This window comes from Pseudoliparis swirei, chromosome 10, assembly GCF_029220125.1.
Source record: "Pseudoliparis swirei isolate HS2019 ecotype Mariana Trench chromosome 10, NWPU_hadal_v1, whole genome shotgun sequence".
Lineage (NCBI taxonomy): Eukaryota > Metazoa > Chordata > Actinopteri > Perciformes > Liparidae > Pseudoliparis > Pseudoliparis swirei.
The window spans coordinates 13598263-13625732 of NC_079397.1; the positions used below are offsets into that span (position 1 = coordinate 13598263).

General features: G+C 42.7%; 1 protein-coding gene across 2 annotated transcripts; it reads right to left on the reverse strand.

Annotated features, from left to right (window-relative positions):
- On the reverse strand, window positions 1–24431 carry adipor2 (adiponectin receptor 2). 2 transcript variants are annotated; one of them, XM_056425003.1, is made up of 8 exons: window positions 24340–24431; window positions 13395–13679; window positions 6986–7156; window positions 5043–5214; window positions 3388–3574; window positions 3121–3308; window positions 2050–2243; window positions 1–1892 (listed from the first exon to the last, which is right to left on the reverse strand). In XM_056425003.1, exons 2-8 carry the CDS (start codon window positions 13479–13481, stop codon window positions 1764–1766), a joined length of 1128 nt encoding a protein of 375 aa, XP_056280978.1. In that variant the 5' UTR covers window positions 13482–13679; window positions 24340–24431; the 3' UTR covers window positions 1–1763. The 2 variants fall into 2 exon arrangements, with proteins under 2 accessions (XP_056280978.1, XP_056280979.1); XM_056425004.1 differs by lacking the exon at window positions 24340–24431 and adding an exon at window positions 20919–20989.
- Between the last annotated feature and the right edge of the window lie 3039 nt (window positions 24432–27470).

The window sequence follows — 27470 nt, forward strand, 5'->3', positions numbered from 1 at the left end:
TGACAGATTAAAAAAAACTTTTTATTAGAACAATACAGCAGATATAAAGGTCTATTGCAATCAAACACTCATCCCATCATAACGGAACGTGTGCGTCAACAGACAATGTTCGCTCACCAAGAGAAATAAATTAATAAACGAGATCAAATAAAAACGGAAAGTGAAGAACAGAAGAGAAAACACTGAGAAATTGTGTTCAAACTCCTGTTTAGAAAAAGCTGCCATCAAATAGAAATATGCAAACCTCAATTTCAAACCATCATAAACGTAGTTTATGATGAGCTCAGAATTGTTGCGTTTCGTGTGTTTCCATTGTGCTGGAGCGAGAATTTGGTATTGCCAGAAAAAAGTTTCCCTAGTTTTAATCGCCAGGTCTCCAAAATACGAGGCTGTTCACGTGCCCCTGAAGTAGTTACCGGATTCAGCTGAGAGGCGGCGTGGCGTTCAGGGGCCTCTGCGCTCTCGCCTAAATGACCAGAAACTAGCGATAAATAGTAGAAAAGAGAAAACAAAGCAATAATCATAATACCAAAAACAGCACTTGATGAATTCAAATGCATCCAATCAAAAAGAAAAACAAGTTTTCGGACGGCTCTCCAAAGCAGGAAACTATGAACTCTACTGTAATTATACTGGAGTTTTGCACCAAAAATAAATCATAAATATGACTCTGGGGCCTTGTAATAAAAAAATATTTTCACGTTGCGCTCGATTTGTTTGAACAAATCCGCTCCGGGCGTGTCTTAGAAAACAATCGACGTATATTGGTGACATGGAAATCCGTTTTCTCTTCAGACGTATCAGACATCGTACACGAGGAGACGGCGACACGTCGAGAGGACTCACTTTGGATTTGGTTTGAAGAACAAAAGTTTTGCTCACGAGGCCCGATTCCAGATCTGCTCTCCAGCTCCGTGACTGCGGTCGTTTCTATTTGAAGGTTTTTAGGTCAGAAAAGTGACTTCGGTCGTTACTTCCCATCGGCGAAAAAACACCAGCCACTTTTGTCGTTTGTGAAACCAGAAGTTGTGCTGCACGTTTCCCGCCGCCGTGTCGTTTTAGTGTCCGCTGCGCCTCTTCCTCGTCTTTAGTCGATTCATCATCCAACGTGTTTGTTTATTCATTTTTTCCTCATACATATTCCATACAAATCTATAACCCAAAAATGTAGAAATCTTATTTACATGGAAAACATTTGTTTCTTCTTTTTTGCGTGTGTATTTTTTTACAGTGCCCATTAACCCCTTGCCCACCCCTGTTCCCGACATATCGCCCAGCAACCTCATCATGGAAGAAACCCACTCAATTATATTTTCATAACACTGAAGTGCGACTTAGAAAAACAGCGTCAGCAAAAAACACCTCAAAATGTATTCAAAGCCACAATTAAGCTTACTTTTCAAATCAAACTATTAAACTCTTCAATGTCAGAACTCAACACAGAAGAAAATGTAGTATTATTGAAGAGAGGTTTTGAATACTTCGCCCCCCCCCTCACACACAAACAGAAATATTTCCTGTAGTCTTAAAAAACTGGTTCTGTTTTCTCTCTCGGGAGATCGACAAAAACAACCTCGTCAGTCAGTTTGAATGGCGGCCCCCGGGGGGCGTGTTCCTCCACTCGCAGAAACAAGACAACCCACCTAGGTCTTCAGTTTAGGGGGAGATTTAGTGTGTAAGTATCTTAGATTTAGTGTGTGTGTGTGTGTGTGTGTGTATGATCAGAACCAGTGTAACGTGTGTGTGAGTGACGCCGGTTCGCGTTAGAGAGTGCCGTCCTCGGCGCAGCCTCCTCCGGCCTTGTGGCGAAACTCCTGCAGGTTCGAGACGCCGTGAAAATGAACAAAAGCTCCCGCGACCACCAAGATGTGGAACAGCTGGTGGGAGTGGAACTAGAGGAGAGAGAGAAAGAGAGAATATAATGTGTGACATTTAAAGAGATATTGGTTTCGCTTTAAAGTTGTAACTTGTTTCATGTTTGTCATCGGTGACATTAAAGATAACGATTTAGAAATAGACTGTGTGTGTGTGTGTGTGTGGGCCACTTACCCAGATGTCACACTTGCCAGGGAAGAACCTCTCGGGGATGCGCGCGGCGTACAGACAGGCCCCCGTGATGTAGAGCGTGGCCATGAGCAGCAGCCAGCCCATCTGCCCCATGGTGGTGGCTTTGATGAGACCCTCGCTGATCACAAAGTGCAGGGAGGGTACCACGCCGCTCAGACCCAGACCCACAAACACCCCTGAAGAGCGCCGGGGAGACGGAGAGACCGTAAGAAGCGTGATAGAAAGCGCGTGAGCTCAGTTGCCTGGTTACACATCGACACGTGTGGAGCGTCACATATCCGGAGCGCTGTCGAGCAAATCACACGACGCACGGTCGTTCGATACGCGATATGAAGGAGTGATTTACGTCACCGTCTCTCAGGGTTCTTACACATTTTGACCGATGGATTTCCAGGACTTTAAACCAAATCTCCATGACCAAACTGAAATCTCGGTATAAACAGGAACAATTTAGAACATTTTGCGTATTGAGAGCGGACGCCGGCTGATATTTTGAGCGTCTTTCTTTAAAAAAAACATATTAATTATTTTAAACTCGGCGTAAATGATGTGATTAGAACACATTTCCATGACTTTTCCAAAACTTTTATGATTGAAGTTTTTTCCATGACTTTTCCAGGCCTGGAAATGACCATTTTAAAATTCCATGACTTTTCCAGGTTTTCCATGACCGTACGGACCCTGGGTTTATCTGTAAGAGGAAGCTGTGGGTGTTTACACAGGGTTCTTACACATTTTGACCAATGAATTTCCAGGACTTTAAACCAAATTTCCACGACCAAACTGAAATCTCGGTATAAATATGAACAATTTAGAACATTTTGCGTATTCAGAGCTTTCGCCGGCTTCTATTTTGAGCGTCTTTCTTCAAAAAACATATTAATTATTTTAAACTCGGCGTAAATGATGTGATAATAACACATTTCCATGACTTTTCAAAAACTTGTATGATTTAAGTTTTTTCCACGACTTTTCCAGGCCTGGAAATGACCATTTTAAAAGTCTGTGACTTTTCCAGGTTTTCCACGACCGTACGAACCCCGCTCACTCTACCTGCTCTGACTCCTCTGTACTGCGGCGTGGCAAAGAAGTCACACTGGGAGACGGTGATGGCGGACAACCCCAGGATGCACACCACGATCAGGTAGATGAAGCAGGGCTGGGGGGAGCAGTAGAAGGAGTAGTACAACCAGGGGACGAAGGAGCCCATGATGAGGAAGGCGATCCCACTGTAGTCCAGCCTGGACACGGGGAAGCACAACTTAGAGGGGGGGTCGTTCCACCGGAGGAACCCGCGAGCGTACGGGACGCGCGTCTTACTTGGAGAAGACTCTGGAGACGCCCTCGGAGTGGCAGTACACCGTGTGGAAGAGCCAGGAGAAGGAGAGGCAGAGGATGGCGCCCAGGAAAAACATACCGATCACCACCTTCTCCTGGAGCGGCGCCACGAAGGACATGTTGGGCCTGAACATGTACATCAGACCCAGGCAGAGGAAGAACAAACAGCCTGCGGGGGAACAGGAAGCGGCACAGCGAGAACGTTAACCACGGGAGTTAACTGCAAATGAGTTAACCAGAATGAGGTCATTAATGTCAATTATAAATGCAGAGGTAGAACCGTATAACATTTCACTTGTTTATTTAAACCAAACAGACCGAAACAGGAAAAGTAGCATCATGATTTTTGAAATGTCCCCACTGTGGGATGAATAAAGGTAAATCATATATCAATAGTATTCACTATTTACACAAAGGCACGTGGGCGCAGTACCTCTGTTCGCCACTAGGCGGAAGCAGGAACTCAGTTGTTTTAAAGTCAGACTCGTAACTAAGTGGCTCTTGGGCTTCAACTAAAGTTAGAAACAAAAACCCAAAGTTGTCAGAACAAAAGTTGAACTGAATCTAACGGCGATCAGTGAAAATAAAAAACAATGTGATGAAGGACTTTGTGTTTTCTTACATAAAACTTTTGACATTAAAGTAGAACCTTAAATAGCCTTGGTTTTGGTGCTTGTTGTGTTGAATTGTACATAAAGTACGTTTGTTGTTATCAAACTGGTTTGATGAGGATGATCAAGAAGACAAAAACAGCTGAGAAACAGAAAAGAAAAAGAAAAAACGCACAGCTAACTCCTTGAATGACTCTTTGTGAACTTTTTATCTTTAATTTCTTTTACTAAATATCTGTCCCAGTCCTGGCTGTTGTGTGTGTGTTCTTGGCTGTTGTGTGTGTGTTCTTGGCTGTTGTGTGTGTTCTTGGCTGTTGTGTGTGTGTTCTTGGCTGTTGTGTGTGTGTTCTTGGCTGTTGTGTGTGTGTTCTTGGCTGTTGTGTGTGTGTTCTTGGCTGTTGTGTGTGTGTTCTTGGCTGTTGTGTGTGTGTTCTTGGCTGTTGTGTGTGTGTTCTTGGCTGTTGTGTGTGTTCTTGGCTGTTGTGTGTGTTCTTGGCTGTTGTGTGTGTTCTTGGCTGTTATGTGTGTGTTCTTGGCTGTTATGTGTGTGTTCTTGGCTGTTATGTGTGTGTTCTTGGCTGTTGTGTGTGTGTGTTCTTGGCTGTTGTGTGTGTGTTCTTGGCTGTTGTGTGTGTGTTTGGCTGTTGTGTGTGTGTTCTTGGCTGTTGTGTGTGTGTTTGGCTGTTGTGTGTGTGTGTTCTTGGCTGTTGTGTGTGTGTTTGGCTGTTGTGTGTGTGTGTTCTGGGCTGTTGTGTGTGTGTTTGGCTGTTGTGTGTGTGTTTGGCTGTTGTGTGTGTGTTTGGCTGTTGTGTGTGTGTTTGGCTGTTGTGTGTGTTCTTGATCCTCCCATGTTTGTGTGTAAACTAGCTGACTCCGTGTTTCCGCCTCGTCCCTCCGAGTGAAGAGACGACATTAATGTTTCCGGTTCGCAGTCGATTCCGTTTCCTTCGATGTCCTTTGACGGTCAGGAGTGCGTTGGCGGTGGTTTGAGAGATCCGGGTAACGATCAATGAGTGTGTGCTCTACCGAGCAGATGAGTCCAGATGTTCCCCGTCTCCGTGTGGATTCTGAAGATGCTCTTGAAGCAGGCGCGGAACGAAGGCATCGGCGGCCTGTGGCCGTGAAGCAGGAAGTCGTTGTCCTTCAGCCAATCGGGGAGCACGTCGTGAGGCAAGACGCGCCACCGGCCCTCCCACACCTGAAGGGTTCATTAGAGCAACGCCGGATTAAAGTTCAGGGAAACAACCGGAGGGCTGGAGAACGCTCACTAGAAAACAACTCTTAATCAAATCGTCCTTCATGAGGCGCAGCTGGTTGTTGACTGAATGTCCTTGAGATGTGTGTGTGTGTGTGTGTGTGTGGTAGAGTACAGTATGTGAGTGATCACAAGTGTGTGTTGTGTCGGTGTCAAATGAACATGATCAGGGTCATGTGATGTTAATAAACTACAAACACCAGAGAGAGAGAGAGAGATTAATTTCAAATGTACAACCTGCTGGCTGCAATTTCAGCAGACTCTCAGTGAGTGTGTGTGTATACAGGACTGTCTCAGAAAATTAGAATATTGTGATGAAGTTCTTTATTTTCTGCAATGCAATTAAAAAAACAAAAATGTCATGCATTCTGGATTCATTACAAATCAACTGAAATATTGCAAGCCTTTTATTCTTTTAATATTGCTGATTATGGCTTACAGCTTAAGAAAACTCAAATATCCTATCTCTAAATATTAGAATATCATGAAAAAGTATACTAGTAGGGTATTAAACAAATCACTTGAATTGTCTAATTAACTCGAAACACCTGCAAGGGTTTCCTGAGCCTTGACAAACACTCAGCTGTTATAAATCTTTTTTTTTACTTGGTCTGAGGAAATATTAAAATTTTATGAGATAGGATTTTAGAGTTTTCTTAAGCTGTAAGCCATAATCAGCAATATTATAAGAATAAAAGGCTTGCAATATTTCAGTTGATTTGTAATGAATCCAGAATGCATGACATTTGTTTTTTTAATTGCATTACAGAAAATAAAGAACTTCATCACAATATTCTAATTTTCTGAGACAGTCCTGTATGTGTGTGTGTGTGTTTGTGTGTGCATGTGCTAGTACAAGCTTGTGTATTTTGGTTAGAATGGGCACTTGGTAGAGCGCATACCTTCCCATATCACAAGATTGGGTATTGAATTCTGAACATTTTGGCATTAGTTGCATGCCAATTGGATAGAAGTTGACCGTCCTATGGTAAAAAGAAGATGTTGACCTTTCCATGACCTTGACCCGATCGATCCCAAAATCCAATCAAATGGTCCCCGGATAATAACCAATCATCCCTCCAAATGTCATGTGATTCGGTTTAATAATTTTTGAGTTATGCGAGTAACACGCATACAAATAAATAAATAAATAAATACACGGCGATCAAAACATAACCTTCCGCATTTTCAATGCGACGGTAATCATGGAACACAGCGGGGTGAAACAACCCAAACCGACTCAACCAAAATACATAAACCATCTTCTCAGAATTTGTAACATCCATCAAAACATAATGACGTTGGAGGAAAGTAAACAAACCAATAATACGATGTGTTTTATTGCCTCTGCCCTCTCAAACAGACTCGTAAACGCGTCTCTGGAAGTGACTGCAATGCATTTTGGATATTTTCCCGTTTGGCCCGACGAGACAAAGAGCTTCAGAACACGGACGCGTAAAGCCCAGTACAGGCAGTTTGCCGAAGGACACACACTCCGGGTATAATCCGTTTATTGGTTACTTTACTACGTGGTTTATTGAGTGTTCTTAAAAAAGCACTTTGGTAAAACCAACATCGCTCTCAGGAAGATAATCAAATGTAGTGCTACAATAAGTCTGGAGAGATAAGAGGCAGAAAGCAGGACATGTGTGTGTGTGTGAGAGAATGAGAGTGAGTGAGTGTGTAAGTGTGTGTGTGTGCGTGTGTGTATTACCTTGTGTACAAACTCCTCCATCCTCTCCATGGCATGGTGAGCTTGCAGCAGCGGCGTCATTCCCATGAAACCTTCGTCACTGCTCTTCTCTTCCTCTTCCTCCTCCTTCTCCTCCTCTCCTCCGTCGTCCCCTTCATTTCTTCTCCTCTCCTCGTCGCGCTCCGTGACCCTCTGACGGGAAGACAAGCGAAAACACGCCGTCAGCCGCGGAGCGATTTCAGAGGACGTTTTTTCTCTCGTTTCGAAAAGTAATTAAATATTTCAGCTTTATTGGATAAATGAAGCGAAACGTGACGAGAACGTCAAGCTCACAGATTTAATCTGAACCTGCTGCAAACGCAGGACATGCATTTCAGACGTGTGTGTGTGTGTGTGTGTGTGTGTGTGTGTGAGATTGCATCGATTCTCGGTTTGCTGTCGTAAGCAAAATTAATTTCCACATGAAGCAACGACGATTCTTTCAGCGAATTGGATGCAAGTTGCTTCCGTTAAAATCACAAAAAGCGTATCGGTCCCTCATCGCTTGAACTAAGACACGACAATGTGCTCGCCTTTGCAGATGAACCGTCTTCTCGCGCGTTCCAGATTAAAATGATGCAACATAACGAATGTTTGGCGCAGCGATTTGACCCTTAAAACGGATCAAAGTCGACCGGCGATGGATTTATTATGCGCTAACCAATGAGCGGCTCTCCCCTCTCAGAAGGTCAGGCATTTTCAATGCGAAGGTAATAAAGGGTTTGTCTTTGTGTGAAGACAAAATGTGTATTCCTTAAAACGCGGACGCAGAATCTTCACCACACACGGAGCCCGTTCAGCTGAAAGGAAGTGATTCGAAACGAAGGGCGTTGTGTCCACGAGAGTGAGGAAGTTAGAGGGAAGAGGAGTGAGACGGAGAAGAGAGAAATGTCCCGTTGTGTATATAATGCACGACTAACCCATTTTAAAAAGAGCCAACGGCAAACCCCGACCGCACGGCCCCCGCCCGTGTGTTGACGTTTACATGCCTCACATCTTCAACGACGCTCTCAGGCTCCGAAAGACAGACCTCGTCAGACCGACATCTGTGTGTGTGTGTGTGTGAGTGTGTGTGTGTGTGTGTAGCCTGCACCCAACCATGCATGAGGAGGAATCTCAGTCTGCAGCTGTATGGAGTAAGAAATACACACCAACTGTAAAACCACGGCCTCTGAGATAGAGGTGACACCTACCATTGATTTGTGTGTGTGTGTGTGTGTGTGTGTGTGTGTACGCGTCAATGTGAGCAGAGGGTATCTGGGTGACTGCCGGTAGTCACGTGTGCGCTGCAGTCTTTGTGTTTGTATCAGTAATAATAGCCTCTTGTGTGTGCGTGTCCATTAATGCTTGTGATATAGGTGCAATCCAGATGCTGCCAATTTCGCTGTGGATTGTGAGGTCATTCATGAAGGGTGTGAATACCTGTGTGTGTGTGTGTGTGTGTTGGGGGACATTAGGGTCTCACACACACGGCTAAATGAAGCGTGAGATACATGCCGTTTCCACCGCCAGTGCATTCTGGGTAGAAGGGCGACGGCTCCTGTAACAGCAGAAGCTCTCAGACCGATTGGGCTGGAGGACGACGGGTCACACACACCGCCGCATAGAGAGGGAGAACGAGGGGTTGCGATGGATGGAAAGCACCTTGTAGTTTTAAGTGCCACCTGCTCAACGGAAAGCCATCGTTCCCCTGACCCACCGCCGGGCCCCTCTCGTCACCTTGGCAGAAACACCGGCCAAGACTTCTTTTTCCGAGTCTGATCGGCAACTTGAGATGCAAGACGGGAGTCGAGCGATGTGAAACCAGATATGATCACAAGGAGCCAATGAACACGCTCGTTTTTAAACCAATAAGAATCCAACTCTTCCAAAAGGACCACAGGGTTTACAGGGTTCTTACACATTCTGACCGATGGATTTCCAGGACTTTAAACCAAATTTCCATGACTAAACTAAAATCTCAGTATAAACATGAAAACTGAAGAAAATGTTGCGTATCGAGAGTTATCGGCGGCTTATATTTTGAGCGTCTTTCTTTAAAAAATATATTAATTATTTCAAACTCGGCGTAAATGAACATGCGATAACAAATTTCCATGACTTTTCCAAAACTTTTATGATTTAAGTTTTTTCCATGACTTTTCCAGGCCTGGAAATGACCATTTTAAAATGCCATGACTTTTCCAGGTTTTCCATGACCGTACGGACCCTGGGTTTATCTGTAAGAGGAAGCTGTGGGTGTTTACACAGGGTTCTTACACATTTTGACTAATGAATTTCCAGGACTTTAAACCAAATTTCCATGACCAAACTGAAATCTCAGTATAAGCATGAATAATTTAGAAAATGTTGCGTATTGAGAGCTTTCGCCGGCTTATATTTTGAGCGTCTTTCTTTAATAAACATATTAATTATTTCAAACTCGCGTAAATGATGTGATTATAACAAATTTCCATGACATTTCAAAAACTTTTATTATAACACATTTTTCCATGACTTCTCCAGACCTGGAAATGACCGTTTTAAAATTCCATGACTTGTCCAGGTTTTCCATGACCGTACGAACCCCATTTACAGATATCCAGAGATAAATCATACTGACAAATGTCCAGCTGCAAGCTTGAGAAATGAAGAAGAAACGGACTCGATCCGCTCCATGAAAGCTGCAGAGTTTGGAGCAGCAGGGGATGCAGAGGGTCCGCTCCATCTGCTGCAACGAGTGCTAATAACAACTCGGAGCGAAGACGCCGACAGGAGCGCCGTGGGAGTGGAGCAAGCTACGGTTCTGGGAACAGAGGCTATCCACAACGCATTTAGACGCACGGCACTTGGACGGATCCGGTATGTCCGCCCCGCGCGAGTCGAGCGGACCCCAGCTGCCCGGGCTTCAACGACTTACCGAGGCCGAAGTTAGGGAGTCGCATTTCTCTCTGCGTGTGGTCAAGGATATGATCCCATCCCTCAGGGAAGTTTCCATTCTCAGAACTGGGAGATCACCATGCGACTGCTCGTCGTGTCGGACTCAAACAGCCGGCCGCCCGTCTCACGCGGAGCCACCGTCACATCGGTATCTCAGGTCGTCGTACATCGGTAGATGGATTTCCAGGACTTTAAACCAAATTTCCATGACCAAACTGAAATCTCGGTATAAACATGAACATTTTTGAAAATTGTGCGGATCGAGAGCGGACGCCGGCTAATATTTTGAGCGTCTTTCTTTAAAAAAACGTATTCATTATTTCAAACTCGGCGTAAATGAATATGTGATTATAACCAATTTCCATGACTTTTCCCAAACTTTTATGATTTATGTTTTTTCCAGGAGTTTTCCAGGCCTGGAAATAACCATTTAAAACTTTTCCAGGTTTTCCATGACCGTACGAACCCTGTAAGCAGCTCGTCGGGAACAAGAGAGGACCGAGGAAACCCCTCGAGACACGAGCCCGCTTAAGATTAAATGAGGCAATATTTCTTAAAAGCCGATTCAGAACAATCTGTCCCTCGGTCAAACACAGACACTTTAAAAAAAACAGAAATCCAGCTCCCCTCAGACTCAGTGACCGTTCTGTGTGTACAGTCAGTTCATGGAAACGAGGGAGGGGAGGAATCTCCAATCTTCTGACGAAACATGGAACTTTAGAGTCGACGTAAACAAAGTCACATGCTGGCGGTTTGGGAGGGAGGGATCGACGCTGCAGCTGAAACCGCGCTGGCCAATAGCGGCCGGATCTGAACCAACAACGGACCAAAGAGGGACGAGCTCACCCTTGGACACAGTGACCCCCGCACGGCACAGACGGAGAGATCAGACACGTGACTCGCACATGCACAACGCCGTCTTGGGATTATGAGTAGTTGGAAAAGACGCCGACACCGTCAAAAACAAAGCATGTTCTAAAGGGCCGACTCTTAAAAAAACAGCTCGGGCCGCCGCGAGACAAACTGTTCTCTCCGTTCTCGTCCGAGGAGGGAGCGAAAAATCTGCATTAGCACGGTAACAAAACACCAGATGTTTAACACTTCACGGTTGAAGCCACGTCTACGGAAGTGAAACCGGGGCAAGGCATCACCTGCAGTTTAAAACCCCACGCGACGTGAGATCTCCGTCAAAAGGACTCATCGAAACCCATCAACTACCCCGTATTAAGCTCCTTGATTCCATCAAGAGGTCTGGAGATAAGTTGTAAACATAAAAGCTGTTATCTAATATACTTATTTGCTTTCTTGCCAAAGAGTTAAATGAAAAGATTGATACCACTTTCTTGCCTGTGCGACGATTACACGATATATTAGCCGACAGCCTTTTTCAGTTCATTACTCAAACATAATTCCCCTTTTCACTGTGGCAGCGTCAGCATTACAAGATCTTTCGGCCGACAATGGCCGAGGGTTTATTGCACTTTGGTAACCAGATTGCTAGAATGACCTTGATGAACGGTACAACAAGAGGAATTGAAACGCGGTGTTCGATCCGCCTCCGGCTGGACGTTTATGCATGAAAGCAATAAAGACACAAAGAGAGGATGTTGAGGACTCAAAGGTCCAAAATGTCAAGCATTGTTTCCTGGCATTTGTTCACTATTTATTGATATTTCCCTTGTTTTGTTGGTGGTGGCTGAAGTGTGTGTGTGTGTGTGTGTGCGTGTGTTTGTACTAAGAAGCATCTGGTCCATCTGTAAAACTCATTACACTAAACATTCCTATAGAAAGGCACAATGGAAACTGACTCGCTAAAATTCAAAAATATCTGTAAAAGACAGTGAATTGAACTTTAATGACCCGGAAAGGTTGTCACATATCAATCACCGATGAAGATATGAACGGAGAACTACAGTATTTTAGAGTGTTTCCATTTAGAGGCATCATGACGATGCGTTTCAAGAGCGGTTAGAAACATGTCGGGTATCAAACATCTCTCACTAAAGTAATGGGCCGAGATTTTTAGCAGGTAAACGGCGATTGTTTCGGGAATTTTTTTTTCCTGCAACTGCAGGGGGTTCAGGAAGGCACCAGAATCCCCACAGGGACAAGTTCAGAAAGGTCTGGAGATCAGGAAACTTCATTATCGCGGTCGCTTTTTTCAGACGAGACGCTCGTCTTTTCACATTTTTGCAAACGGTGAGCGCGACGCCGACCCCGGAGACGCGCCGCACGTTCACACGGAACATTTCGAGACACGCCAGCAGCTATCCGGAATGAGTCACCGAGCAGCCTGCGGGGAGTGAAGACAGCCTGCCCTCGCCGATCGGGGGCCCCGACGGACTCTCGGTAGGTATCGGTGTTGTGTTACAGCAGGTAGAAAGAGCGCACGCAAACAGACACAATACACACCGTTGTGTTTCGGCTCTCCGGCTGTATGCCGGCAGCTTTTCACACCGAACAGCAGACCAGCAGTTTGCCACGTCTCTGCGTGCACACGCTTTCCTTCCAGGAAGACGTCAGTAAATAGATATAACGGGCATATTTTTAGGAGCTGTGAATCTTGGAAAACATCCACATCACTTTAGACTTCGAGTGGAACTAGAACTGAACATCAGGCGGAGCCGAGCCAACCCGAGCATAATGCACTGTTAATTACTGGAGCAGAGGATGACTCATCGTCAGGTTTGAAACGCCTCGGAGGAGAAGAGGTTGTTGGTTGTTGAGAAACCCGGGAAACAAGCTCAAAATGATCCAAATCAAGCTCCAATAACCTGCGAAACTGATTGCATATTCTCCTTCAGTCGCTATTTCCGACGTGCCTCCGAGCAAGGCACTAAACAAGTTTGTGTTTGCACTGTTTTACATGTATGAATTTATTTCTCAACGCCCTGATGATAATTCACCCACCATGGTCTGAAAATGTTCTCCGAAAACCATGCTGAATTCAGATTATATTTTGGAAATAATATAGTTTATGCTTCTATTATTATAAATGTAAGAATGTTCAACTCGTTTTTGGTTTGTGTGAATGAAATATATATTTATAAATATACATATATAAATACATATATATAAATAAATATGAATATAAATATATATATAGAAATATATATATAAATATAAAAATATATATCAGATTTAATTTATAAGAATTTAGGATATTTAAGCATTTATGCTTCTGCCTATACCTTTTCAGCTTTTATATATTAGATTGTGGCTTTACTTATTGTATGTAATGATTAACTGAATAAAACACAATACAAAACTTATAATGACCGACGTGGCTGGTCAGCATCTGTTGTGAAATAATACACTTCCCAGCTAACAGCACCTACTTCATTATTTATGTGAGGGTGTGTGTTTTGGTAAGACGGTTTTCCTGTGTGACCAGTCACCCCATAGAGCACCTGATGGCCTTGACCAACCAGATGACAGCGTGTGTGTGTGTGTGTGTGTGTTGGACACTCACCGCATCGTGTGAGCTGCACTCTGTGGCGTTTAGTGGACTTGTTGGAGAACCTGAGGTGGGCGTGTCTGCTTTCTCCCGGGGGCTCATGGGATTTGTAGGCGCGCCATCGGTCGTGTGTTCAATGAGGTTTGAAGTTCTGTGTCGCAGCACGAAGGCGGGGCCCTCGGCCCCACTCGTCTCTCCTCCGTCCAGCTTGAAACGCTGGCCCGGCCTCCACGGAGAGAAGCCGTCAATAGAATCCAGAGGAGACCGAACTTGAAGTCTTTGGATCTGGATCCTTTAGGACTTCATGGCAGAAAACAGAAAGAAAGAGAAAAGGAAAGATTTGTAATTGCAAGCTGAAGCAGTTTCCCAAACCATGAAAAATAAAAACCGATAATACAACCAATAAATGTTGAGCACAGCTTTAAACCTGAGACTTTAAGACGCAGTAACATTATGCATCATCGTGTCGTTAAGTCGTCTTTTATTTGGGCCTGAATGCCCAGACATTAAAAAAAATGCAATCCCCTTAAAAGATTAACTATCCAACCGATATACTACGGCTACTACTACTGCACTTATTTCACTCAAAGCAGGTCTATTAAATTAAATTATGATTTTATATAGCCCAATATTACAAATTACAAATGTGCGGGCTTTACCATCTGTGCACAGACGACATCCCTCTTCCCAGGACCTCACATCGGATCAGGAAAAACTCCCAAGAAATAGAAAAAACCCTTTCAGGTCGGCATCAGATAAAAAGGAATATTGGTTGTTGCTTTATTTCTGTCAATTCAAATAGTTCCCTGTGGCATCAAGGCCTTAAAATACTGGAGCTACTAATACCGGCAGCTAAATAAGTGTTGTGCCAACTTGCTGTGATGCCGAGTTGCTTAGCAACGAGAGGCGTCAAGGACAGGAACAAGAGATTCACACACAGGAAGTAGATGTGTTCTTCAACCCCTCTTTTCCCCGCTTCACAGTTTCTGCTTTACAGATTTAATAACACCGCTTCATCTCAAATCAACTCTTGACAAACAGTTTGGAGAAACAAGAAGGGAAATTTCCACTAAAGTCAAAACCACGACTGGATCCAATGATTGCCGTCCCGATTTGCGCATCATCGTTATGTTGCGGTCATAACGATCATTATAACAGCGGGGAGCACGAATGCTGAAGTGTTACATGATGAAATAAATAAATAAAAAGTCCTATCTAGCAGAGATGAGGAAGAGATGAAATGGTTGCAGACACTCTTAAAGACGGCGTTTGTAAAACGCTGATCTCAGCGTGTTGGGAGCAAAGGAGCTGCAGTGGATCTCAAGTCAAGGACGAGGCAACAAGCGCATACAATAAAGCATATTGCTTTCATAAAAACAAATATATATATCACATAGAAAGCACCAGTGACCTCAATTGATTTATATTATAATAACTTTATCTATATAGCACCTTTAAAAACAATGTTTACAAAGTGCTCCACAGAGAGTCAAAGCAAAACAAGTGGAATAGCAAGAAACCGATATTTCATTTAAAAGTATATATTAAAAAAATTCCTGAATCGAAATGAAATGCTTCACTCTCAAAGGCTGTCCAATCAATCTCTTTCCCCTTTCCTCTTTGTCCCCAATCGTCTATTTTAGAAAATTACATTGACACTCTTTTTGAGTAACTGCACCGTGATTTTTCTGTCGTGATGAAAAGTGAGATCTCATGCCGGGTCCCTTTTAACTAGGAAATATGAGGAATGAAGTACCCTTTGTGTTTTTTTAAGCTGTAGTCGATTACAGTCTCGTGGTCTGATTGCCACACAAGAACAAACATCCCTCCTGACGATTGAACTGGCTGATACGTTTTGTTCTGCGTGGGTCTGATAAGAGTCTGGAAGCAGAGGAAGAAGAAAAAAAACATTAAACAGACTTGTGTCGACGACCAGAATCTACGCACACACACACACACACACGCACACACACGTTTCCTAACAAAGGCCAACTACCTTATCGTGGGTGTTTTCCATTTCTTACTTTGAGAAAATTCACCAATTGAGGCAAAGACTCCGTGCGAGCAATAAAGTTTAAACAAATGTTTTTCAGCCGACCTTTTGCCTCCATCTGTGTTCCCGTTTCCTCCAATGTAAGATCCCCATAGATACTGAGCATACAAAATTATGTACCCCTTTAAAAAAATACTTCTTACAAACTACCGTACTTACTTCTTGTAGATACAGAAAATTACAAGCGAAAACATAACTGCCATGAATACAAAATATGAAATATTACAACCATCTTTACAGAAAGTGTTATTCTTAAATCCAGTTGTTTAACTTGAGCCATCACGAGGTAAAAAGGTAAGTTGAGTATCCTCGTTTTACAGCAACTCTTCCAGTCTTATTTTCCAAAACATATTTAAATCTCTCCATATATTAATATTTGTGCTTGATCATCTTTACTCATATCAAATTTATCAATTATTTTGTTTGTTGTTTTTTCTTTATTTTATATTAATATTCTGATTTCAATTTAGGATAGGAATTTATAAGCATTTTTTGCTTCTACCTATACCTTTTCAGTCTCTCTTTTGTATATTATATAGAATAATATTGTATTGGATTTGATTGACTGAATAAAATACACAAACAAACAAAGTCAATCTATAGCTGGCCTTAACACGACCGCTCCTTTAACAGACTCAACAGACTGTTTTTACGGAAGCCAGAAACCCCGTCAGACGCCACCCTGATGGAGGCCAGATAGCCAAAAACATCTGGTGGGGTAATTACCGCAAAGTGTGCCGGAAAAAAATAGTTTTGTGTCCTTCCAACAACAGCGGCTTAAATGTCAGAACTCGTCTACAGTCATATTATTTAGCAGTTCTGAGAGACTCCTTTTGTCTCAGCATATTGTTTGTCATTTGAAAGGGCACCATGTCTTGGTGTTCCGCCATCCTGTGTGATTATGCATGAAAATATTATTTAGCAGCAAGAGTAAAAAAATATATAAACTAGAACGGGCACTCGGTAGAGCGCATACCTTCGCATATCATAAGATTGGGCATTGAATTATGAACATTTTGGCATTAGTTGCATGCCAATTGGATAGAAATTGACCGTGCTATGGTAAAAGAAGATTTTGACCTTTTCATGACCTTGACCTTTGACCCGATTGATCCCAAAATCTAATCAAATGGTCCCCGGATAATAACCAATCATCCCACCAAATGTCATGCGATTCAAGAAGATGTTGACCTTTCCTTGACCTTGACCTTTGACCCGATCGATCCCAAAATCTAATCAAATGGTCCCCGGATAATAACCAATCATCCCACCAAATTTCATGCGATTCGGTTTAATACTTTGAGTTATGCGAGTAACACGCATACAAATAAATAAATAAATACACGGCGATCAAAACATAACCTTCCGCATTTTCAATGCAAAGGTAATGAAACACACACGCGCGTTGGCTGTGCCTTCCAGAACCAACTCTGTGGTCGCAGGACAGGCGGAGCAGAACGGTCTGACCCCGTATGGAGATAATAAAAAAGGACTCGACATGATGGCAACATGCGATACCGAGAGAGAAACAAGGGATCCACATCTCCCACACCGACTGGAGCTTCCCAGCATCGGAGCCGCCCGCAAATGTTGAATGTTCAGTCCAGTGAGAGCGGTCGACGCGGAGCGTCTGTCGGCAACAGGATGCTAAATGACTCATCGAGATGTCTCGTGCGGCGGCGCTGTGCGTTCGCAATGTTCTTGGCTCACAAAAGCCTCGTGGACGTCAGACACACACCCTTGTTTTTGTTCCCTATTTAAGTCGCTGTATGAGGTTCAATTATTTTTCCACACTCAGCTGCCGTGACGCGAACCGATCATGCGGACGACTTTACCATCTGGCTCAGAGCGACGCTTTAACCCCGGGGAAGTGAACCGACATGAAGCAGGAAAAACTAGAATGGGCACTCGGTAGAGCGCATACCTTCGCATATCACAAGATTGGGCATTGAATTATGATCGTGTTGGCATTAGTTGCATGCCAAGTGGATACAAATTGACCGTGCTATGGTAAAAAGAAGATTTTGACCTTTTCATGACCTTGACCTTGACCTTTGACCCGATTGATCCCAAAATCTAATCAAATGGTCCCCGGATAATAACCAATCATCCACCAAATTTCATGCGATTCAAGAAGATGTTGACCTTTTCATGACCTTGACCTTTGACCCGATCGATCCCAAAATCTAATCAAATGGTCCCCGGATAATAACCAATCATCCCACCAAATTTCATGCGATTCGGTTTAAAACTTTTTTTGTTATGCGAATAACACGCATACAAATAAATAAATAAATAAATACACGGCGATCAAAACATAACCTTCCGCATTTTCAATGCGAAGGTAATTAACCGGAAGCCTGAGGGGACCAGACTCGTGACCCGCCGGGATAAACCAACACTCACTCAAAACCTCTACTGATGTGCCTTTGAGCAACACTTCCCTCTCTTGGCGAATGAAACTGCCCTCTGGCCATCGTTTTACAACCGTTCTCCAACAAATAACAAAGAAATCAAGGCTGTCTGCAATATAGAAACCGTCTTTCACTCCAATCTCCAAGTTTCTCTTTTCAGTTTCAATATTTTATTCTCTTGACGTCATGTATAAGTCTAAAGATGAATGTCCTTTAACCATGGCTGCTATTGATTTGACCGATATGTTAATACCAGCACCACTGTGTGTGTGTGTGTGTGTGTCTTGCATGCTGTGAATTGTCAATTTCTAAAACCGTTGACCATTGTCATGACAAAAAGGAAAATATTGATGTCAATGATTGGCCTTGTGATCAATCAATGATCGCTCTCGCCACAAGAGCACTCTGCTGTCACTTATCATCTGCAATTCTTATTGTGTCGTGATGTTTATCGACGAACTCCACTCAAACTGAACCACTTTGGGACAAATGCATTCTCTAATATACTGCGTATTATTGTTTGACATTTTTGCAAAGAGGCCTTTTCTCTTTCTTGCCAATAGTTGGATGAGAGGGTTGAGAGCACCTCATATTTTTATGTTTTATGTTAGCTGACCGTCTGCTGGCTCCCAGTCAAGTCAAGTCAATAATGTCAAATCTGAGCTGGAATAAACGGCAAAGATGCACAATTACACGGACAATCTTTCACAGAGCGCCACCATTGAGTTTAGACTTTGATCGGACACGTCTTGACAGGACACGTCTTAAACCAACCATCTAATTCAGTTTCACTTCATTTTAAAACTGCACTTTGAGATGAATGGTCACTAGAGCACACTCACAAGGTCATTTATTACACGTGCAATATTCTACGCAGACATGGGCACGTGCTGCAGCGTTCCCTCAGGCTCATTGTCATCATCTTTCTATTTGTGTCTCTCGCTCTCAAACACACGAACAACACACACAAGCGCAGCTGACGTCACTCCAAAGCAGTGCGGAGTCAGTCGCTGTAACTGTAGAGCCGTGAAGAGGTGGCTCCAAAAAATCAATCCGAGAAACCGACAGACAAACCCAATGAGAGAGAGAATAAACAATGAGAATTGATTTGTTGTCTTGTTTTTTTCCTCCTATGGTGAAAGAGTGAGTGGTGAAGCTGGGTCGTTGTAAAGTAGGACTGGAATGAAAATAAATAAGTCCCTATTTTCGGGTGCTCGTACTGCGGACCCGCAAGAGGAAACATCTGCCGTGGCTGTGAATGTTTATACTCAAATAAATGTGTGAATGTAAGCGTCTGTCAAGCAACATGCCTCAGTTTTTACCCTAAAATGTACGTTCACTCCCTGAGTCACACGGGCAGAATATGGTCTGTCGCCTGCTACGTCATTACTTTGAGAGAGAGAGAGTTTTTGTTGTTGTTGATTTTTTAAAAACACTATTCACATTTTTTAGCCTTTACACAGATTCTTTAAAATAAAGTGCTTTAAAAGAAATCAGGTTGTTTAAAATAAAAACCCAAACAATAAAAAAATAAAACATGTTTTACCTAATAAAAAGTGGTGCAAACACCAGCTCCTCCTCCACAACAGAACAAACAACACCATTAAAACACCACCGTTGTTTAAAAGCATCGAGGTCTCCAATGTGTTTATAAAACCTGAACTCCAGCCAGAGTCTGGTCCTGATGTTGCACACTGCCCCGGCCTCCTGCCCCTCTCTGGTCTCCACCCGGGTCTTTCTCGTTAAATAAATGGCCATTTTGGCTTCTCCTGACAGATAATTTAGGAGCTGCCACTTTTCTTTTTCTGCTTTTTTTGTAGGCATGATAAAAAACTTTCTGTAAAAACCACATTAAAAAGACTAAAAACCAATGTTAAAAGAGAGAAGAAAGTTAAAAATCTCTTGCACTCATTAAAAACATGGTAAGAGAGAGAGACCAAACACTACACTACACACAATGAAGAAGTACATATGTCTCTCTATGTTTCAGACATGCAGCAAGGATAATAATATTATGTTTAATAATATTATCAAATGTACATAAAAACAACATTCTCACTTGATACATTGTTATAAAAATATCCACGATGGAATAAAGTCTTTCTATTTCAAACGATAGATCAGTTACGTGAATGTTTGTTGTTGTTGTTGTTGCTTAAAGAATGAGGTGAGTCCATCTAAAACACAAAACCTCCTTCTTTGGGCATGACGACGAGCTTTTCCATGACATCCCACCTGGTTTTTCAGATTACACAACTACCTGCAACAGTCTAGGGCAGTGTGTTAAAATAGGATACAGATGCTTATCGGTTTGAAATCAGTCAAATGAGGTTTACACCGATCTGTATCTTCTTTTTAGCCATCACACTCGCTTTGAGAGTTTCACAACGTGATCGTCCGCCGACAGACACCAGCGAGGCTCACGGGGCATCTGACACGTAATGAAGCCGCATCGACGGTGCATTAGTTCCACGGACGCTTAGACTTTAGACGGGGAGCGGTGTCTTTCTCGTTGTTAACGTCGGTCCAAAAGCCATAAACATATTATATAAGATAACAACTTCTGGTGAGAACACATTTCACACATTGCCCCTGAATAAACACTGAAGTTGGACACGGCTGCTCACCTGCTGTCATGGCTGTCTCTGCTTGGCATGTCTGTTAATACCAGGACTTGTTAAACATAAAGATGATGTAAAAGTCAGTGTGAATGTGCGTGTGTGTGTGTGTGTGTGTGAGAGAGATGGTAGCAGCTGGGTCTGTCGGAGAAGTTTTAATATAGCGAAGGGTTTCTTAAAATTCCCCAAAAAATGGGTTTGTCCCTCTAGACGAAAAACTCTTCATTTGTTGGTTCCCTCGCAGCTTTATGCTGCGTGTGTTCCTATAGCAGGGGGTTGGTGGGGAATAGGCCTCCCTTTGTATTTGGGGCAGCTTTACAATGATTTAAACCTGCTGTTGGAGACCACATGCCCGCTTTTATAGTTTAGTAGGACAATCTAAATCACACTGAGCCCTGCACTTTAACATCACCACACATGCACCCACTCCACCACGAGATAACCGAAAACACACCTTTAATTCTCTGTCTCCGTGCAGCTAGTCAGTGCAAATCTTCACACGTGTTTTCTTCAGCCGACCTGCAGCTTCACATGGGAATGATGATGACATCAGACTGTTTGCAGGTAACTTTAGCATTTTTTTTGATGGAGTCTTATGATGGAGAGATAAACAAAGAGAACCAGTGTGAAGTGAACCACACACATACCATTGTTCTCTTATTCAGAGTAGACACAACAGGCGGCCACATAGCAAAGATACATGCTTGACGGATATGGTCGAAGGTGGGAAAATGTCACTTTAAATATACAGATTCCATTAATATTCTGTAAGTACGGTTCTTTAAAAGACTAAAACTACACGTACCCACAACAAGATTCCTAATTTTATCGGAAGACAAGTGAAAACCTTTACAGATTACACACAGGTCTCGTGTTCGGTGACATTCAGGTGTCCTTCGCCAAGGGGGACGGGCCAATTCTAGTTTATGGTTTGGTATGATGTGAAACAAACTCATGCAAACACACAACCTGTGGAACACAATGTCATACAAGCAGACATTTTAAAGAGCGCTCTATCACACGCTACCAAACAAAATCTACGTAACCCCTTTTTCTAAGCAGTGGGGCACTCAAAATATGACTGAACAATATATGTATTTTTTTAAAGTCAAAACACGTCTACCTGCAAATAAAAAAATTACCTTATTTTCCTCCAGTAGAGAGAGAGAGACACACACACACACGATGAAACGTGAACCAATCAAATCAAATAACTGTCAAATTGCCAACATTTTAACAAAAACAATTATTTGCAAACCAACATGAATGCACAAAAGCTGTTAAAGCTAGCCCACACTGAAACATATCATATCTGTTAATGCCCTTTATGCTCAGAAGTGTTTTGGGAATAAGATGTTTACCGTCTGTATAGACACAATAATTAACTCGTGACAGGCTTATATTCCTGTGTGTGTAGTTGTGTATGTACATTTTCACTTTGGCAACCAAATAACAACAAACCATTTAAGAGAAAAGCACATTTACACCACACACATATAGACAGCCTTGTTTTGAGTTGAGAGAGAAGGAAAGCAAGCTTGGACCGAGACAATAAAAGTTATATAAAATAAAGAGGCAGCAACTCTGTCTTATGATTCATCAATTTTACACCGACAGTTCTCTCCTATTCTTAGAAGCTATGTTTAGCTGCTTTTCTGCTTGGCACACTGTCAAATACCGACTTCATTATACCATAAATTCTCTAGAGCGTTGTACTTCAAAGAAACATGACGTATTTCTCAATAGCAATGTCTCCAGGGTGAGAGTCAGAGCACACATCAGCTCAAGCAATTGAAGCTCTGAATTATTTTTTTCTTCGAATTGTCTATCAATATATTCCAATGAATGTGAAGGGTGTGAGACACTTCTCAGATAAACCTGATGTGGTAAACTGACTGTGGCGCTGTGGGTACCGAGCTTTGGGCACAATTGTATTCTTCCGTAAAACACAGTTGCCATTAACGAAAATGATGCAGCACGGATCTGCTTCGCGTCGCTGTGTAGTTCTTTGAATAGACACGGAAATACATGAGTGCAAATTGAGAGCGACAGCAGGGATGGGTGACATATGTGTAGATCTCAGTATTACGTTTCCACTGCTGTAAAGCAAGTTGCAGAAGAGCGAATGCACTCGGACATAATGGCATCGTAAACCCCCAAAGGGTCAAACCACTGATTAAAAATGCAACATGCGTTTCAGCACAAATACCAGTGAAGACGCCGCTCCATGAGATATCCATAGGCTAATCTCGAGCCAGGGGACAGCTGGGAGTGTTTTTTGTACATATAAAGTTTGGGTTCAAGACAAATAGGCTATCAGATACCGAGCCCGTGAAATATGTATGAGATGACCTCATGCTTAGAGGCAAACCGAACAGTCAGAGGATCACTGAAATGGGATGGGCACACATGCAACGAGAATGGGCACTCGGTAGAGCGCATACCTTCGCATATCACAAGATTGGGCATTGAATTATGAACATTTTGGCATTAGTTGCATACCAATTGGACAAAAATGTATCGTGCTATGGTTAAAAAAAAGATTTTGACCTTTCCATGACCTTGACCTTGACTTTTGACCCGATTGATCCCAAAATCTAATCAAATGGTCCCCGGATAATAACCAATCATCCCACCAAATGTCATGCGATTCAAGAAGATTTGACCTGTTCATGACCTTTGACCCGATTGATCCCAAAATCTAATCAACTGGTCCCCGGATAATAAACAATCATCCCACCAAATTTCATGCGATTCGGTTCAATACTTTTTGAGTTCTGCGAAAGATTTTGACCTGTTCATGACCTTTGACCTTGACCTTTGACCCAATCGATCCCAAAATCTAATCAACTGGTCCCCGGATAATAAACAATCATCCCACCAAATTGCATGCGATTAGGTTCAATACTTTTTGAGTTTTGCGAATAACATGCATACAAATAAATTAATTAATTAATAAATAAATACACGGCGATCAAAACATAATCTTCCGGCATTTTCAATGCGAAGGTAATTACAAATACATGTTAAGATGAACAAATAAAAATAAGGAGAAATAAAAACTATGTTCACCAGTCAAGTAGATTTTAATTATAGCTGCTGAGAAAACGTCATATTTATATGATAAAACGGTGAATATTGGTTCGTTATATTCAACAAAACACAACAATACAAAGGGATTCAATTAACAAACATTTCCACCACCGTCTAGTAATTAATAAAATACAGTCTCTCTCTCACTCACATATTTTTAAAAATTAGTTTAGGAAAATAGCAGCAACCTCAGACACCACCACTGATGCGAAGCACAGACACAAAGTGGCATTAAAGACTCAAACCAGTGGCGAGCGAGACAAAGAAACCCCAAACTCCAGCCAGACGTGTCATACGTTCACCGTGCGCACAAGGAGCAGGTTTTACACGTTTGGTCTGAAACTGTCGCAAAAAAGCATGACCGCTTATATTTGACCCGAACTGCGTTGTCAAACGCGAAGCGGGGACGAGACTGCGAGCTCATCGACGAGGCTCCGAGGATGGTTTGTTTACACCGAGCTAGCGAGCTGACAAAAAGACGCCACATAACTGTTCAACCGAGCTCGTGTTTATTTTGACAACGTACTCCATCGACTTGTCTGCCTTTAACTAAACCAAACGCAGCCTCCACGTGAGAGATAACGCCTCGCGGAGAGAGAGCAAAGCAGCGTTTTCTCGCTGTCTCTCTGTTGTTTTGACAGCCAGAATTAGCTGGATAGCAAAGCTGCTATCTGGCTGCGTTCAGGGGCGCTGACGTTACGCTAGGAAAGTCCGCGGTGAATTCACCAGTCTGAAACCAGCCGCAACAACAGAGGCTGGACGACGTCGGTTTTGATATTCACCTGGTCCCGGTGTCTGGAGACGAAGGTCGTCCTCTGGGCGACGTGACACGGCTTGTCGGTCGGAGTTGTAGTCGCCGCTCTGCTCGCGTGTTCTCTGAACGGTGTCTGGACTGTCGCGAGACCGAACTGGACTCGCGTGACGTGGCTCGCATGAGCGGCTGTCGTCCAATCAGATCACGCGATGATAAAGAACTGACCAATTAGCAGCCGTCAGGAAGAGACGGTCCAGAAATTGAGCGTACGTTGTTGTAGTTTTTAAGGTTTAGTCAAGGAATATGGCAGAGAAGTGTGTAGAACAGTGGCGGCTCCTGAAAAAATTCTCGGGGGGGGGGGCAATTTTTTTGATAATGATTAACCCTCCCAAAACCACAGAACTTCAGACAGCTGTCTATGTGTAGCTTCTTCACAATGCCATCAAGTCATGTGACTCCAATCAGTGTTATGGCTGTGACTGAAATATGTCTGTGCGCTTGTCGTTTGTTCATAAACAGACAGACAGTCTGAGGCCGTCTGTGAGCTGTCTGTCAGTAATCCAGCTCCTGGTCTTTGATTTGGTGATTTTTTTCAACAAGATTTAAATAATTATAATAATAATAAATATGAGATCCCCATTTGTGATTCCTGCATCTGTGCTTTTTCAAATAATAGAAGAAATACAATTGCAATCACTTTCAAGTAAACCAGATTGCTCCACCAGACAAGAAAAAGCTAAATGTTGAGCTTTTGTTTTGAAGGGCAACAGCAGAAAAGCCAAACTCACGTCGCCAAGAATCTCGGCTGTCGCGCATGCGCAGGCGCAACTTGTAAATACCATAACGTAAACATTTACATTAAGGTACAGGCATTTCAACATTTATTTATTCATGACTTAGTTTTATGTCGGTGTACTTTGACTGTGTGTAATATGTGGAGTTGTCAATAAAGGTCTTTCTGCATTTCCCCTGCGCCTCACCTGTAGTCCTACGTTCCTCTTTCAGGAGCACAGCTGACAACACGGCTGTCAGAGAACCCGTTTACAGGCGTTCTTTAACATCAGGCGGAGATCTTTTCTGACGTCGATCTTCCAGTCAGGAAGAAAACGTTTCAGAAGACACCTCAGAAAATGTTCGAGAATGAGGAACAATGTGTTTCTGATTTTATTTTCATTTTATTTTGGAGAGCGACAGGGAACGTCTCCGAGGTCGACCGATCGACGTGTTGGCGACCGCTGGTCTAGGAGGTCCTACTTCTATTGTTGCCGATGTGTCTTCAATGTTACGCCGACCGAAAGGAGTCTCTTTCAAAGAAAGAATTGAATCGCTGCTGTTGCCCTGAGCACTGGCCGACTGAATACGCCTCTGTCGAAGCTGTATGACGTACTGAGACGCTTTTACGTCGATTAATTATGACAAGACCTGGAGGGGCGACTCCTCCCGGAAGCCATAGAGAATGCATTGAGAGCTCTGTTTTGTGAAAAAAATGGGTTTAACATTGGACTCAATGGGAGAGGTCTGGGGCGATTTTCATTTCGCCCAAAGTCGCCCCAGAAGGGGCGGGGCCATTTGAAGCACGACTTTAGGCTGACTGAATGACTGTTACCTGATTGGACAATGACGTACAGAGGCAGAGCAGACGTCTAGTGGTAGAATGCGACTTTTTTCTTTTCTTTTTTTCTTCTTTTTTCTTTCCCCCCGAGGCAGTGCGTCGCCCCAATCGCCCTTATGGACAAGCCGCCCCTGGTGTAGAATTAGTAGACGTGAGAATAGTTCTAAGATTTAACGAATACATGTGAGAGGTTGTACAATACGATGTGTGAATAAGATACCAATAGTGTTTTAGTTCAGTCTTTCTGTTACACACTTTTTGGCAAGCAAATGGATTTATTGTAATGCCAGGCTCTGGCAGGGTGTGTTGTTACACTCCCTGCCTCCCTATGTTCAGTCCAGTTATATCGGTCTGGTTAATCAGGTTGTCAATGTCACCACTCAACAAGTTCTTCAGAAATACCATTTGGAAGACGTGACTGGAATTGTGCAAAATATCCTGAAAATCTCAGTATAAAACAGTGTGTGATGTCATGTCAGTACTTTGGTCATATAGTGGGTAAATTAGTTTAGCATTTCAGCATACCTGATTGAAAATAAGTGTACAGTTTTATGTCCTTTAAACTAAAAGGTTAATGTTTGTTAAACTGTACTCTATGTAATTGATGGAGAGAAATCTGGAAACAAGATATAGTTACATACATCTAGTAAGATAAAGTAGATAAATATAAAAAAAATGGATGTGATTGCCCTACTCAGCCTATGAGATTCACGGTATCTTTTTTTATTCCTGACTATTTAAAATTATTTCATAATGATTTGATCATGTCGCCATTTTGACCCAACAGATGGTTTTATTGACTAAGCAACTGTTTTTTTTTAGATAATTGGTTGAACTGTCTTGCTGGCATGGAGTTTGTCCACCCTCTTTCTACAATAAATGTGATGTACAATTAGAGTTATGTTCGAAGTTCTCAGTGTGCACAGGCATATAATCTGATGGTATTGTCACCACGCCTAGTCCTGATGGCGTGGTTTCAGTGAAGTCACATGATCAAATGCTCAAAAATATGTAATGCATGTTCTGTCTGTTCTAAGAATTTGTCTCAGTTACCATTCTTTCTTCTGAGCAGATAATCTAACAGCATGAGTAGTTCGACCAGATATAAGAGAAGGGAAAAATATGTCAGCATTATCGTATTTGCAGTATGTCTCTGAAATTAAAAAAATCAAATCAAATTGCATCATCTGTCGGTCTGATGCGCTTTTAATGTGAAAGTGCAGAGTTTGTGACGTGTATGTTTCTCTGGCTCATTCTGTGTTGCGATGATTGCAAATGAAATGATCGGATGTGTCTCTAAACATATGGAACTGCTGGTTATTAAAGAGAGACCTTCAGCTCTACAGGCCCACAGTGAGCAACATGAACTGTAATTGGCAGGCTAATGCAGTTTGTTTGCATAACCTCAATTTCTGATTGCATCATGTTCTCACTGCTAATCCAGCATTTAAATGAGTCCTTGTTGCTCTATCTGCATGTACAGGACTGTCTCAGAAAATTAGAATATTGTGATGAAGTTCTTTATTTTCTGTAATGCAATTAAAAAA

Excerpts from the sequence above, each read along its gene's own strand:
- adipor2 (XM_056425003.1), bottom strand. The coding sequence starts at position 13,481 with ATGAGCCCCCGGGAGAAAGCAGACACGCCCACCTCAGGTTCTCCAACA. Across the intron at positions 3,309-3,387 it reads GTCTCCAGAGTCTTCTCCAA|GCTGGACTACAGTGGGATCG; the intron begins GTAAGACGCGCG and ends CCCCGTGTCCAG. Across the intron at positions 2,244-3,120 it reads GTACAGAGGAGTCAGAGCAG|GGGTGTTTGTGGGTCTGGGT; the intron begins GTAGAGTGAGCG and ends GGCGCTCTTCAG.